The 14,101-nt window shown below is 48.4% G+C and overlaps 1 protein-coding gene across 8 annotated transcripts in view; it reads left to right on the top strand.

Annotated features, from left to right (window-relative positions):
- The window catches only part of GABARAPL1 (GABA type A receptor associated protein like 1), a 304,763-nt gene that overhangs the window by 17,343 nt on the left and 273,319 nt on the right, over positions 1-14,101 (top strand). For 6 of the 8 annotated variants that reach the window (XM_070741832.1, XM_070741834.1, XM_070741830.1 and 3 more), the window contains one exon: positions 11,184-11,222. The exons of 1 other annotated variant lie outside the window; for it this stretch is intronic. In XM_070741832.1, the coding sequence (XP_070597933.1) occupies positions 11,184-11,222 (39 nt within the window). Of the gene's footprint in view, positions 1-11,183; positions 11,223-14,101 lie in introns of those variants that run through there. One more of the 8 variants, XM_070741835.1, reaches the window with a different exon arrangement.

Raw genomic sequence — 14,101 nt, 5'->3', positions numbered from 1 at the left:
TATATCATGCACAGGATTTTTTAAAATTTATTTTAATTGGATTTGTATGCCGCTCCTCTCCGAGGACTCAGGGCGGCTCACAGCACATAATAAAACAGTAGAAAAACAATCCAATTAATAACATAAACAATCGTTAAAAATTCTAATTTCAAAACTTCAATTAACAATTCATACAACAGTCATACTAGGAAACATTCAGTGGCCAGGGGGAAGTTCTAATAATCCCAGGCCTGGCGGCAAAGATGAGTTTTAAACTCTTTCGGAAGGCGAGGGTAGGAGCAGTGCGAATCTCCGGGGGGAGTTGATTCCAGAAGGCCGGGGGCCCACAGAGAAGGCTCTTCTCCTAGGTCCTGCCAATCAACATTGTTTGGTCAACGGGACCCTAAGGAGACCAACACTGTGGGACCATACCGGTCAATGGGATTTGTGCGGTAGAAGGGGGTCTTGGAGATAGTCTGGTCCTATGCCATGTAGGGCTTTATAGGTCATAACCAACACTTTGAATTGTGTCCAGAAACAGACTGGTAGCCAATGTAGTCCGCAGAGTGATGATGAGATATGGGCATGTCTTGGAAAGCCCAAAACTGCTCACGCGGCTACATTTTGGACGATCTGAAGTTTCCGAACACTCTTCAAAGGTAGCCCCATGTAGAGAGCGTTGCAGTAGTTGAACCTTGAGGTGATAAGGGCATGAATGACCGTGAGCAAAGACTCCCTGTCCAAGTAGGGCCGCAACTGGTGCACCAAGCGGACCGGGGCAAATGCCCCCCTCGCCACAGCCGAAAGATGGTGTTCTAAAGATAGCTGTGGATCAAGGAGGACGCCCAAGTTATGAACTCTCTCTGAGGGGGTCAATAATTCCCCCCCGGGTGATGGACAGACAGATGGACATGTCCTTGGGAGGCAGGACCCATAGTCACTCCGTCGGGTCTGGATTGAGTCTGAGCCTGTTGGCACCTATCCAGATTCTGATAGCCTCCAGACACCGGCACATTACTTCCACTGCTTCACTGAGTGGACATGGGGTGGAGATGTATAGCTGACTGTCGTCAGCGTACTGGGGGTAACTCACTCCATATCCTTAGATGATCTCACCCAATGGTTTCATGTTGCTATTAAATAGCAGAAGGGAGAGGACTGACCCCTGAGGAACCCCACAAGGCAGAGATCTAGGAGTCAACCTATGACCCCCTGCTAACACCGACTGCGACTGACCAGAGAGGTAGGAGAATCTCCGTAAAATGTTGCCTCCCACTCCCAACCCCACCAGTTGACACAGAAGGATACCATGATCGATGGTATCAAAAGCCGCTGAGAGGTCAAGAAGCATCAGGACAGAGGATAAGCCCCTGTCCCGGGCCCACCAGAGATCATCCATCAGGGTGACCAAAGCAGTTTCAATGCTGTAGCTGGGTCTGAATCCTGACTGCCGAGGGCCTAGATAATCGGCTTCTTCCAAGGACCGCTGGAGCTGGATTGACACCACCTTCTCAACAACGATAGTTATTAAATATGGCCAAGTCCAGGGAAGGCTTCTTGAGGAGGGGGTGCCCAAGTGTCTCCTTGTAGGGAGCCGGGAAGGACCCCTCCCTCAAAGAAACGTCGGTAATCCCCTGGACCCAGCACCGTGTCACCTCCCTGCTGGCTGAAACCAGCCAGGAGGGACACGGGTCCAACAAACAGGTGGCGGAACTCACAGCTTCAATGGCCTTGTCCACTTCATCAGGTGTCACCAGGTCTAACTTGTTCCAAACAGGTGGACTAAGACGGGCCGCTGTCACCTCGATTGACTTGTTGTCAGCCAACTGTAGACTCCAATTGGAGTCAAGATCAGTCCAGATCTGAATGATTTTATCTGCGAAAAACTTAAAAGCATCAGCATTACCGTGCAAGGGCTCCCCAACTCCCCCCTGATTAAGAAGGGAGTGAGTCACCCTAAACAGGGCGGCCGGGCGAGATTCCACAGACGTAATCAGGCCAACATTGTATGCACATCTTGTCGACCTGATCGACACTTTGTAAATCTTAATATGAGCTTTTACAAGTGTTCGGTAGATTCGGATCTGGTCTTTAGAAACATAGAAACATAGAAGTCTGACGGCAGAAAAAGACCTCATGGTCCATCTAGTCTGCCCTTATACTATTTTCTGTATTTTATCTTAGGATGGATATATGTTTATCCCAGGCATGTTTAAATTCAGTTACTGTGGATTTATCTATCACGTCTGCTGGAAGTTTGTTCCAAGGATCTACTACTCTGGGAATGTCCCCGCCTGTTGGGGGGGGACGCCGAGTGAGACTGCGGCAAGAAGAGGTGGCCGGTTAAGACGCGGAGATGGCGTCGTCGGCGTCGTCGGCGTCTGATGGAGCCTCGCAGAGGAAGCAGCCTTTTTGGGAGATGCTGCCTTCTGGAGAAAGGAGAGGACGGAGGAACGCCGAGCCACCGCTGTGGAGATGCCGTGGGAGAGCCGAGGGAGAGCATGGCACCGGAGAAACATCTTGTTGGTGCGGAGAAATGCGGAGAAAGGGCGGCGGGATCGGACCGGATGGAGGATGGAGGGTCGTAGGGCCGGCAGGGAGGCAATGAGAGGAGCCGAGGGGAGCGAGAGGAGCCGAGTCCCCGCCGGGATAGACCTCCAGCCTGACTCCGGAGGTGAGAGGTCCGGTGTCGAGATGGCAGTGTCGGGGAACGACGGGGGGGAGAGAGACAGCTTTTTTTGGGAAGGAATGGAGCCCAGTGACGGTGGCCAGCTTCAATGCCAATGGATGAATGAAGACATCTAGGGGCAATAATTTAGCCCCCTCCACTGTATGGCACCAGTGGGTGAGAGCTGCTGGGGGCCAGGGGGAGATTAAAAAACAACAACAACAAAAAACTAAGAACTGAGGATTATTTCTCCAACTTCCCCCACCCTCCCCTCTTAACCTTGATTCCTGATTTGTGTGTATTTGTGTGTATCACCACTGAGAAACTATGCCCCCTTGTGGATTGTGGATGGATTGAAGAACTATGTGGATTGTGGATGGATTGAAGAACTATGTGGATTGTGGATGGATTGAAGAACTATGCCCCCTTGTGGTCTGATTTTAAAAAGACAGCTAGGAAGAGAGGAGGTTTAACATCAAGACTCTTTGAACTAGACTAAGACCTTAGACCATGGAGACCTGGAGTGACTGATTGATTACTGATGATTATAAAATGTTTTAAGATCTGATTTTATACCATCAAAGAAAATCAATTTTTACTAATTTATAATTTTTATCCTTTATTTATATAAGTATAATTTTAATGTTTTAGTGTTTTAAATTTTTTATCAATTGTTATTTTATACTGTTATAAATTTAATTGTTTTTTAATATAATTGGGGTGCTAAGTAATGGATGACTGGGATAAGTATACTTGTGGGTATGAATGGAATGATTGGTATAATTGGGTTGGTGGGTGGGTGGGGGGTTATGGTATGGATGAGTGGTTTGATAGTAGTGTGAATGATAGATTTGGCCCACCTGACACTCGGGAGACGGGAGAGGAAGGGGCACCGATCTCTGGGGTGGCAGAGGGTCGGAATATCCCTGTGTTGCTGGGGAGAGGCAGATATGGCGGGGGCCACAGAGCTAGCCGTTCCAGGGGAACGAGGGACCGTTGCTTAATAACGGTCCCTTGTTCTGGCTCTGTGAGCCCAATCTTGGGTACTGGTGATGAGTGTAACTCTGGCCCTGGACTCAGGTTGCTGCTGCTTAACGCCAGGTCGGTGGTAAATAAAGCTCTCCTCATCCGGGATTTGATCCTGGATGAGGAGGCCGACCTGGCGTGTATTACCGAAACCTGGCTGGGCCCGGAGGGAGGTGTTCCTCTCTCTGAAATTTGCCCAGCCGGGTTTCGGATATGGCATCAACCTTGACCCCAGGGAAGGGGGGGAGGAGTGGCTATTATAGCCAGGGAGAGCCTTTGCCTGCGTAGACTCATTGCTCCGGAAATTGCGGGTTGCGAGTCTCTCTTGTTGAAGTTGGACTTAGGGGTCCAGGTGGGCTTATTTCTCACGTACCTGCCTCCCAGCTGCGTGTCAAAAGCCCTGCCTGTGCTACTCGAGGAGGTAGCCGGGTTGGCGGTGGAGTTCCCCGGACTCATTGTCCTGGGGGACTTCAACCTGCCGTCACTCGGCGAAACCTCTGGGTTGGCACAGGAGTTCATGGCCACCATGACAGCCATGGACCTGACTCAAGTAGTACAGGGTCCGACTCATGAGGGAGGGCACGCGCCTGACATGGTATTCCTTTCCGAGCAATTGAGAAATGGTCTGAGACTAAGGGGCTTAGAAGCATTGCCTTTGTCATGGTCAGACCATTTTCTACTACGGCTTGACTTCCTGGCTCCAATCCTTCCCCGCAGGGAGGCGGAACCAATGAAGATGTTCCGCCCCAGACGCCTGATGGACCCAGAGGGCTTTCAGACGGCGCTTGGGGTTATTCCAGAGGCACTCATCCACAGTTCGGCGGAGTCTCTTGCGGAGGCCTGGAATACGGCTGCTGCGGAGGCTCTCGACCGGATTGCGCCTTTGCGACCTCCGTGGCGCTAGACCCGTAGAGCCCCATGGTTCAACGAGGAGCTCCGGGAGTTGAAACGCCAAAAGAGACGTCTAGAGAAGCGATGGAGGAAGAGTAGGTCTGAATCTGATCGAACACTTGTAAGAGCTTTTATTAAGACTTACAAAGTGGCGCTCAAGGCGGCAAGATGCGCGCACCATGCCGCCTTGATTGCATCAGCGGAATCCCGCCCGGCCGCTCTGTTTAGGGTGACCCGCTCCCTTCTTAATCAGGAGGGAGTTGGGGAGCCCTTGCAGAGTAGCACCGAGGAGTTTAACACGTTTTTCGCTGATAAAGTCGCTCAGATCCGGGCCGACCTCGACTCCAATTGTAAAACAGAGTCGACTGACAATGAGTCAGTCGAGGTGACTGGGGCACGTACTTGTCCACCTGTCTGGGAAGAGTTTGATCTGGTGACACCTGATGAAGTGGACAAGGTCATTGGAGCTGTGAGTTCCGCCACCTGTCTACTGGATCCGTGTCCCTCCTGGTTGGTCTCGGCCGGCAGGGAGGTGACACGGAGCTGGGCCCAGGAGATTACCAACGCTTCCTTGGGGAGGGGAGTTTTTCCAACACTCTATAAAGAAGCGCTTGTGCGCCCCCTCCTCAAGAAGCCTTCCCTGGACCCAGCCGTACTTAACAACTATCGTCCAGTCTCCAACCTTCCCTTTATGGGGAAGGTTGTTGAGAAGGTGGTGGCACTCCAGCTCCAGCGGTCCTTGGAAGAAGCCGATTATCTAGGTCCCCAGCAGTCGGGTTTCAGGCCCGGTTACAGCATGGAAACCGCTTTGGTCGCGTTGATGGATGATCTCTGGCGGGCCCGGGACAGGGGTTTATCCTCTGTCCTGGTGCTCCTCGATCTCTCCGCGGCTTTCGATACCATCGACCATGGTATCCTTCTGCACCGGTTGGAGGGGTTGGGGGTGGGAGGCACTGTGCTTCAGTGGTTCTCCTCCTACCTCTCTGGCCGGTCGCAGTCGGTGTTAGTCGAGGGTCAGAGGTCGGCTCCGAGGTCTCTCCCTTGTGGAGTGCCTCAGGGGTCGGTCCTCTCCCCCTTGCTATTTAACATCTACATGAAACCGCTGGGTGAGATCATCCAAGGACATGGGGTGAGGTATCATCAATATGCCGATGATACCCAGCTTTACATCTCCACCCCATGCCCAGTCAACGAAGCGGTGGAAGTGATGTGCCGGTGCCTGGAGGCTGTTGGGGCCTGGATGGGTGTCAACAGACTCAAACTCAACCCGGATAAGACGGAGTGGCTGTGGGTTCTGCCTCCCAAGGACAATCCCATTTGTCCGTCCATTACCCTGGGGGGGGAATTACTGACCCCCTCAGAGAGGGTCCGCAACTTGGGCGTCCTCCTCGATCCACAGCTCACATTAGAAAACCATCTCTCAGCTGTGGCGAGGGGGGCGTTTGCCCAGGTTCGCCTGGTGCACCAGTTGCGGCCCTATGTGGACCGGGACTCATTGCTCACAGTCACTCATGCCCTCATCACCTCGAGGTTCGACTACTGTAATGCTCTCTACATGGGGCTACCTTTGAAAAGTGTTCGGAAACTTCAGATCGTGCAGAATGCAGCTGCGAGAGCAGTCATGGGCTTACCCAGGTATGCCCATGTTTCACCATCACTCCGCAGTCTGCATTGGCTGCCGATCAGTTTCCAGTCACAATTCAAAGTGTTGGTTATGACCTTTAAAGCCCTTCATGGCATCGGACCAGAATACCTCCAAGACCGCCTTCTGCCGCACGAATCCCAGCGACCGATTAGGTCCCACAGAGTGGGCCTCCTCCGGGTCCCGTCAACTAAACAATGTCGGTTGGCGGGCCCCAGGGGGAGAGCCTTCTCTGTGGCGGCACCGACTCTCTGGAACCAACTCCCCCCGGAGATCAGAACTGCCCCTACTCTTCCTGCCTTCCGTAAACTCCTCAAAACCCACCTTTGCCGTCAGGCATGGGGGAACTAAACATCTCCCCCTGGGCACATTTAATTTATACATGGTATGCTTGTGTGTGTGTCTGTTAGTATATGGGGTTTTTAAAATCTTTAAATATTTTAATTAATTGAATTATTTATGATTTGTTTTACACTTTTTGTGAGCCGCCCCGAGTCTTCAGAAAGGGGCGGCATACAAATCCAAATAATAAATAAATAAATAAATAAATAAATAAGTGGAAGCAATGCTATATCCCTCTATATTTTTGTAAGGTGTCTTTTGAGAATACTGAACAGAAGTAGCTATTGAAATGGTCTGCGATCTCCTTATTCCCATTAATGCATGTATTATTCCCGGCACTAAGCTTCGTGATGCCGCAGTTTTTCTTCTTCCTATCACTAATATATCTGAAGAAGGTTTTATCCTCCTTCTTTACAGATTTGGCAATTTCTTCCTCTTTTGAGGCTTTAGCAGCATATATTACCTGTTTCGCCTCCTTCTGTCTCATTTTATACACCTCTTTATCAGCTATACTTCCAGACTCTTTCGCCAATACTTCTCCAGACTTCTCTTCTGGCATTTCATTCCCCAGAGCTCCTCGGTAAACCAAGGAGACCTCCAGGGTCTGTTGCCAAAGAGAGGTCGCAAAGGCACAATTCGGTCTAGAGCCTCCATCACAGCCCTATTACAGGCTGCAGCAAGCGACTCTGCCAAACTGTGTACAAGTGAATCCGGCAAGTCCCCAAGCGCCCTTTGAAAACCTTCTGGATCCATCAGGCGTCTGGGGCGGTATCTCCTAATTGGTTCCGCCATCCTGCGGGGAAGGATTGGACCCTTAAAATCAAGCTGCAATAGAAAATGATCTGACCATGACAAAGGGAATGTCTCTAAGCCCCTTAATATCAGATCATTACTCAACTGCCCTGAGAGGAATACTATGTCGAGAGTGTGTCCCCTCTCATGGGTTGGGCCCTGAACTATTTGGGTCAGGTCCATGGTTGCCATGGTGGCCATAAGTTCCTGCGCCAACAGAGAGGATTCGCTGAGCGACAGCAGATTAAAATCCCCCAACCCCCAATAAGTCTGGGGGTTTCCACCGCCAGCCTGGCCACCTCCTTGAGTAGTGCAGGCAGGGTTGTTGACATGCAGCTGGAAGATAGGTATATGAGCAACAGGTCCACCTGAAACCCTAGGTTCAACCTCATAAGAAGGGACTCACAACCTGCAATCTCAGGGGCAGTGAGCCTACACAGCTTGATGGTCTTCTTGGCTATAATTCCCACTCCTCCCCCCCTTCCCTGGATTGAGCAGCATTGCTTTTAAAATGCAACTGTTGCACAAGAAGCATGTCTGATGTATTATTCTGAATATTTTCTAATATTGAATTACAGAATTTAAGGTTGGCTAACCTTCTTATCTTTTATGTTGACCTATTCTCTTTTAGAAGGATAGAAGGACTTATCATTGAGCTGTTCCTGGAATGTCATTTTGAATTCTGTCATTCAGGCTACTCCAAGGAGCCTGAATGTTCTGGTCTCCTAACTATGCACTGCAAAAAGTAGAAGAGGCATAGCACTCAGGATGGCTGGAGCAGACACAGACTCAATACCAGAACTCAGAGAGAGGCCTCATAGGAAAATAACACAAGGACTAGCAAGAGCAGTTATCTTCTCTTTGGGCTGCCTTGAATTGCAGTCAGGAATACCTTGAAACTATTGCAGGAGTTATTGTTGTGAGTAAAAATAAAGCCACTTTGGAAAAAAAAGTGCTAGTGTAAGGTGATCAGACTTTCTGCTTTTTGCGGGACAGTCCCGCTTTTCAATCATTTGTCCCACGTCCCGCAGTGTATCCAAAATGTCCTGATTTTGGAACAGAAGAGGGGAATGGCCAGCGGTGGGGGAGGGAGAGCAGGAGGGGAGGAGCATGTTTCAATTCTGCCCCTCCTCTTCTTTGTTGGTAGCGAGGCCTTTTTCCTGCCGCCACCCCTGCCCCAACCAAGCCATGCTGACTGCGGCTTGGTTGGTCAAAGGCAGTGTTTGGGAGTAGGGTATGGTGCTTGGGGGCCACCATCAGTGTTCCCTCTAATTTTTTTTGGGGGGGGGGCGAAAAGTATAGTGTGTGAGCGGCAGTCCCTTCGGGACTGGGCGGCACAGAAATAAATAAACAAACAAACAAACAAACAAACCCACCCTGTTTTGCCTCAGAGAATTTCAAAATAAAATACTATACCGTGTGTCTATAACAGTGAGCTCATAATAGGGCAACTCTATCAATATCAAAATGCCACTTAAATAGTTGAGCTAGTTTCAAACTAGATTTTGATTTTCTTTCTCTCTTCCTTACTCCCATTCTTTTTCTTTCTCTTTTCCTTCCTCTCTTTTTTCTATCTGTTTCTCTCTCTTCCTCTCTTCTTCTCTCTCTCCTTCCCTCTCACTCTTTCCCTCTCGGCTTCTGGGCAGGTTTGGAAAACTCTGAGTTGATGATGATTTTTAAGTGAGCGATTGCTCACTGCTCAGCTTAGAGGGAACTATGGCCACCATAGGAGCCGGCACTGCAAGGAGCCAAGGAGGCAGTGGCGCTGAGCCTTGGAGCGGCCCTTGGATTCGGACTCATTTTACACATGCCATCCTGAGGTTTTCCCCTCCCCTTTAACGAGTAAAGGGCATTTATTTTTCTCCTTTGGCTTTTGGGCTGCCTGTGTTTCCTCCCCCCCTCTCTCAAGGCAGGGGGAGGGAAGGGGACAGCCAGCCAGTCAGAGGAAACCTGGCTCTTCTTTCACCTTTGCCCAACCTCGCCCCCTTCCCACCTCAGCCTCAGCTGTTCTTTAGAGTCTTGAAGCCATCCTCCTTCATCATTTCGAGCCCTCGCTCTCTTCTCCCTCCCCACCTGACGTGCCCTCCGCTTGCGCCCTGTTGCTCCATTTGGGTGGCTCCCTGGAGGAAAACTTTCAACAACGACCAGTCTCTCATAGTTTAAATGCCCCTCCAGGCCTCGTTTTCAATGAGCGGTGGGGTGGCAGTGGGAGAACAAGGGTGACGGCCACCAATTTTGCTGAGGCTGAGGCCACATGCAGGGGTGGGTGGGCGGGCGGCAACCTCATGGTAGCTACAAGGAAAAAGAGTGGAAAAGTTGCAGAGTGAGAAAAAAGGGAGGAAGGAAGAAAGAAGGAAGGAAGGAAGAGGGAGACAGACAGAAAGGGAGGAGAGAGAAAGAGAGAGAAATAGAAAGGGAGAGAGAAATAGAAAGGGATGGAAAGAGAAAGAGAAAGTGAGAGGGAGGGAAGAAAGGGAGAAAGAAAGAAAGGGAGGAAGGAAGAGAGAGAGAAAGAGAGAAAGGGAAAAGTAGAAGAACGAAGGGAGAGAAAGAGTGAAAGGGAGGGAAGGAGGGGGGAGAGAGAGAAAGAAAGAAATAGAGAGGTAGGGAGAGGGAGAAAAAGAGGAAGGAAGGGAGAGAAAGAAAGAAAGAAAAAGGAAGGGAGGGAGGGAGAGAAAGAGAGAGTAAGGGAGAGAAAGGGAGTGAGGAAGAAAGAAAAGAGAGAGGAGAGAGAAAGAAAAAAGAGAGGGAAAGAGATAGAAAGAGAGAAATAGGGAGGAAGAGCGATAGAAAGAGAGTGAGAGCTGTTATGCCAGGCTTCACGTTACGAGCCCCAATTAAGTCCAAAGTGTAAATTCAAACACACATGGTTGTAAAATAAACAAAGAGTTGGTTTATCAACAATAAAATATTGTACACATGCACTTTAAATCAGCCAAAGTGCTCTCCCACAAACCACGAGCCAGGAATGCTGTGAAAAACGAAAACAAAAGCAGAGCAGATAAAAAACAGCTGTGAAGACGTCACAGCCACCTCCCTTCAAGAGTCCTCACGCTGTACTTAACTGTGAATTGTTCAAAAAAAATCCTTTTAAATCCTGAAGCAGTTCAAAAGCAAACAGCACTTCTCTCTCACCAAACGGATAATTTCCCACGCACGCTCTCAACCACGCTGGCAATTTATCAGCAGCCCCATTAGCCTAATTGCCCCAGCCACAGGTGTTCTCCCTTATTTTCTATAATACTTGCGCGGTTGTTCCCTCCTTGTCATAAACCTGTGCCTGCGGGCATCTATGAATCCCTCTTCTTTCGAGTCTAATGATGATGACTCACTAATGGGGTGCCTGTAACTACCTCATCATCCGATCCTGCTTCACTTCCAGAACCTGCCCTTACCCAGAATCCTCACTGTCCGAAGCTGTTGGCATCATACAGTGGGTTGATCAGTTGATTGTTCTCACTGTCAGAATGTTCCTCCTTATTTCTAGGTTGAATCTGCTTATCACCTCATGAAATCCTATTAAAAAGTTCTCTTTCCAGAGTACATTGGATAATTGGCTGCTTTCAAAAGAGATTGAGTTACACAATCAAAATCATTTGGGATTTTGATTGCTGCTAATTTACTAACAAGTGTGTTTAGATAAAATGAAGTAAATCAACAACACAATGTAACATTAAATGTAACATTTAAATTTCAAAATGCTTTCAGTGGAAACTTTTCATGTATCTGGGTTATTAAGACAAGAAAAATCATCTAAATAATAATTGTCTGATTGTGAGAATAAAAATTATTTTTTTATTTCTATGACATTAATATTTTCTTGAACTCCTTTTACTTCCAAAGCTGTTCCAACACAAACTGGGTCCATCACTGGTACATCTGGTAAGATTAATGAGAAAAAAATCCATGTCATTTATGATGCTTTGAATTTATTGAGTGAACTTCTTTACTTTTAAAATATAAAATATGATAATAAAAACAATAGAAATAATAACTCAAACATAAATGACAACAAACAAGAGATAAATGTCAACAAACAAGAGAATATTAAGAACTTCTCCACACATACAGACACTCAAGGCAACTGGATATGTACCGCCTAAAAAAAGGATTAGGGGTGATATGACACCTGTCTTCTAGTACTTGAGGCGCTGTCACAGAGAAAATGAAGTCAACCTATCCTCTAAAGCAGTGATGGCAAACATTTTAGATACTGAGTGCCCAAACTGCGCATACAGTCATGCCCAAAGATGGAGATGTGCACATGCATGTGTGCAGCAGAGACGGGCAGGATGTAGGGCAAGAGGTAAGATCTTTTTCTTTCATGAGCTTCTGTTTTGTCATTTTCAGGGAAACAAGCTCATAAAAGAAACACCATTTTATTAATTGGATTTATATGCCACCTCTCTCTGAGGACTTGGGGTGGCTTACAACATATAAAAACAACAAATACAGAGGTCAAAGCTGCCATAGTCAAATAGGTCCAAAGCCAAAAAGGGGGAAGAAAGGAAAGAAAGGGCAAAGGCATAATGTCTAACTGTCATTGTCCTCAGTTCTAATGGACAATGCTGATTTATTCTATTTTGGGCATTGCAGTCTCAGTACCAACTCAGCACCGTTGCCTCCACTGGCCACTCCCACTAGCTGAGTTAGCAGGGGGCTCTTCTCCTTCCACATGGGCACTGCGGTTTCCACATCTTGTGTTCTCCATTCTCGTCTGCACCCCCAATTAACCTCACTGGTATCGCTGCTGCCTCGTCGCTTTCCCAGCTGCTTTCACCCGCTGGTTTTCACAGGCAGCTTCATCAACAGTGAGAGGAAGCTGTCTGATTGCCCGTGGTCTTTCTCAGCTCTCTCAAGTTCTCAGCTTGCTCTCCTTCACCTATGGTTCTTTCACATCCCTTTGCCAGCTTTTTCTGGTTTTCAGTCCTCTCTGCTCGCCTTCACTTGCTTGCCTCCTCTCTTCTGCCACTGCTCCTCCGCTGCCCCCCTTCTCTGCTGTCCCCCAGCCGCTCTCACCCACTGGTTCTCACTCTCACAGACAGCTTCAGCAGCTTTGGTAGCAACGTGCAAGGATACAGCCCAGTCACCCATGGTCTTTCCAGCCTTCCTGGTTCTCCGTTCACCTCATCTCCTTGCTTCTGCTGTTCTTTATCATGCAGCAACCATTTTTTGTGGGGCTGAAACTTCCGCAGACTGTCACTCCATTCTTAAAGCAACTATAGCTTGGCTAACCCCAGGTTCAGCCCCCCCCCCCCCCCCCGAGAACAAAGGGTACCCTAAGATGTTAAAAAGTAGGCAATAGGGTATGCCACGGTCTTAAACAGATGTTTCTACTGTCATCCATGACAGCGCTCACTCCCAACACTCTTTCTCCGCTGCTCACCGCAACCAGAATTAATTGTAACTATCACAAATGATCATGTTGACCAGCTGAGCTCCACTGTGTATGTGCGTATGCCTCCCGCTGGCCAGCTGGTTTTTGAGTCAGACAAGCTCATGCTTTATCACTTTCTGCAGCCAGTGTCTTCCCAGATCTCTGAGATTCTACCGCAGTGCTGTCTGGGCACACAAGGCTTTTCCCCACCTCCAGCTCCATTAGGGGAAAGAGGCTTTCCCCCCTCCCATTGTTGTTTTGAGATGTGAGGTCAAAATGGGGGTCATGTGTGGGGGTTGCATGCAAATATTCAGGGGTGTGGCATGCATGAGAGGCATCATATTATAGGTGTGGGCACTCATGCACATGTGAAAGTGCACATTGCACACTTTCGGCACCCAAGAGAAAAAAGCTTGCCATCACTGGCCTAGGATCTTCTATTTAAACAGGAAGTTGGGCTATAAGGCCTCCAAAATCCTTTCCAATCCTGTTTTTCTGTTATTCTTAGACTTGTCCCTCTTCCTAGTCAATGAAACTTATTAAGAGGTAGGAAAGAATTTCAGAAGCTAAATTAAATTAAGAACAATAAGAGATCCAGTAGGAACAATATTATAAGGTATTCAGTCCTCTGCTGCCAAACTTCAAAAAAGAGTCTTATGGCTTCACTACAGTGCAGGCACTTGTGTAAGACAGTTGAGAGGAGCTTTCTGGCTCCCACAATTCAGAATCCAGCAGCTCTAACAGCTCCCTCTGTGAAGTGTCAGTCTTGATGGTGGACGGTCTCATGATGGTGGTGTTTTCCTGTTTCATTGATCATTGTCGCCAAACAGATAGTTTGGACGGCTGTGTCTTTGTCCTGTCTGAGTGGTTTGATGAGCACTGGAGGTCGAACATCAACATCATGGTCTGGTTCTAGAAGGTCACAGTATTCTGGTCTCTGTGCCATCGGGCTCTGTGGGTGGACCAAGAACTTGGGACCATTTAGCCAGGTTGATTCTGCCAACTAGGATGCAGGGACCGACTGTGTAGCATGATCCGCTGGGTTCATGTCTGTTGGCCCATTAACACCACTGCTCTGGACCTGAAGACTTTCTGAACCTGTCTACTCTATTGCTCATGTATATATAAAAAGCATCTTGTTTGGTTGTGAATGTAGCCCAGCACTACCTTGCTATCTGTGTAGAAGGTAGTGGATTCTAGTTCAAGGTCTATTGTTTTGGTTATCAGGTATGTGAGTTCTACAGCTAGTATGGTGCCTCAGAGTTCCAAATGATATTACCTTGTTGTGGTGTTATCTTTGCCTTTCCCATAATGAAGCAGACATGAATGTTGCCCTGCCTGCCCTAGTCTCTGATGTATGCCACAGCTTCTATTGCCTACATAG

Source organism: Erythrolamprus reginae, chromosome 2, assembly GCF_031021105.1.
Source record: "Erythrolamprus reginae isolate rEryReg1 chromosome 2, rEryReg1.hap1, whole genome shotgun sequence".
Lineage (NCBI taxonomy): Eukaryota > Metazoa > Chordata > Lepidosauria > Squamata > Dipsadidae > Erythrolamprus > Erythrolamprus reginae.
This window is presented reverse-complemented; position numbering and strand designations above follow the sequence as displayed.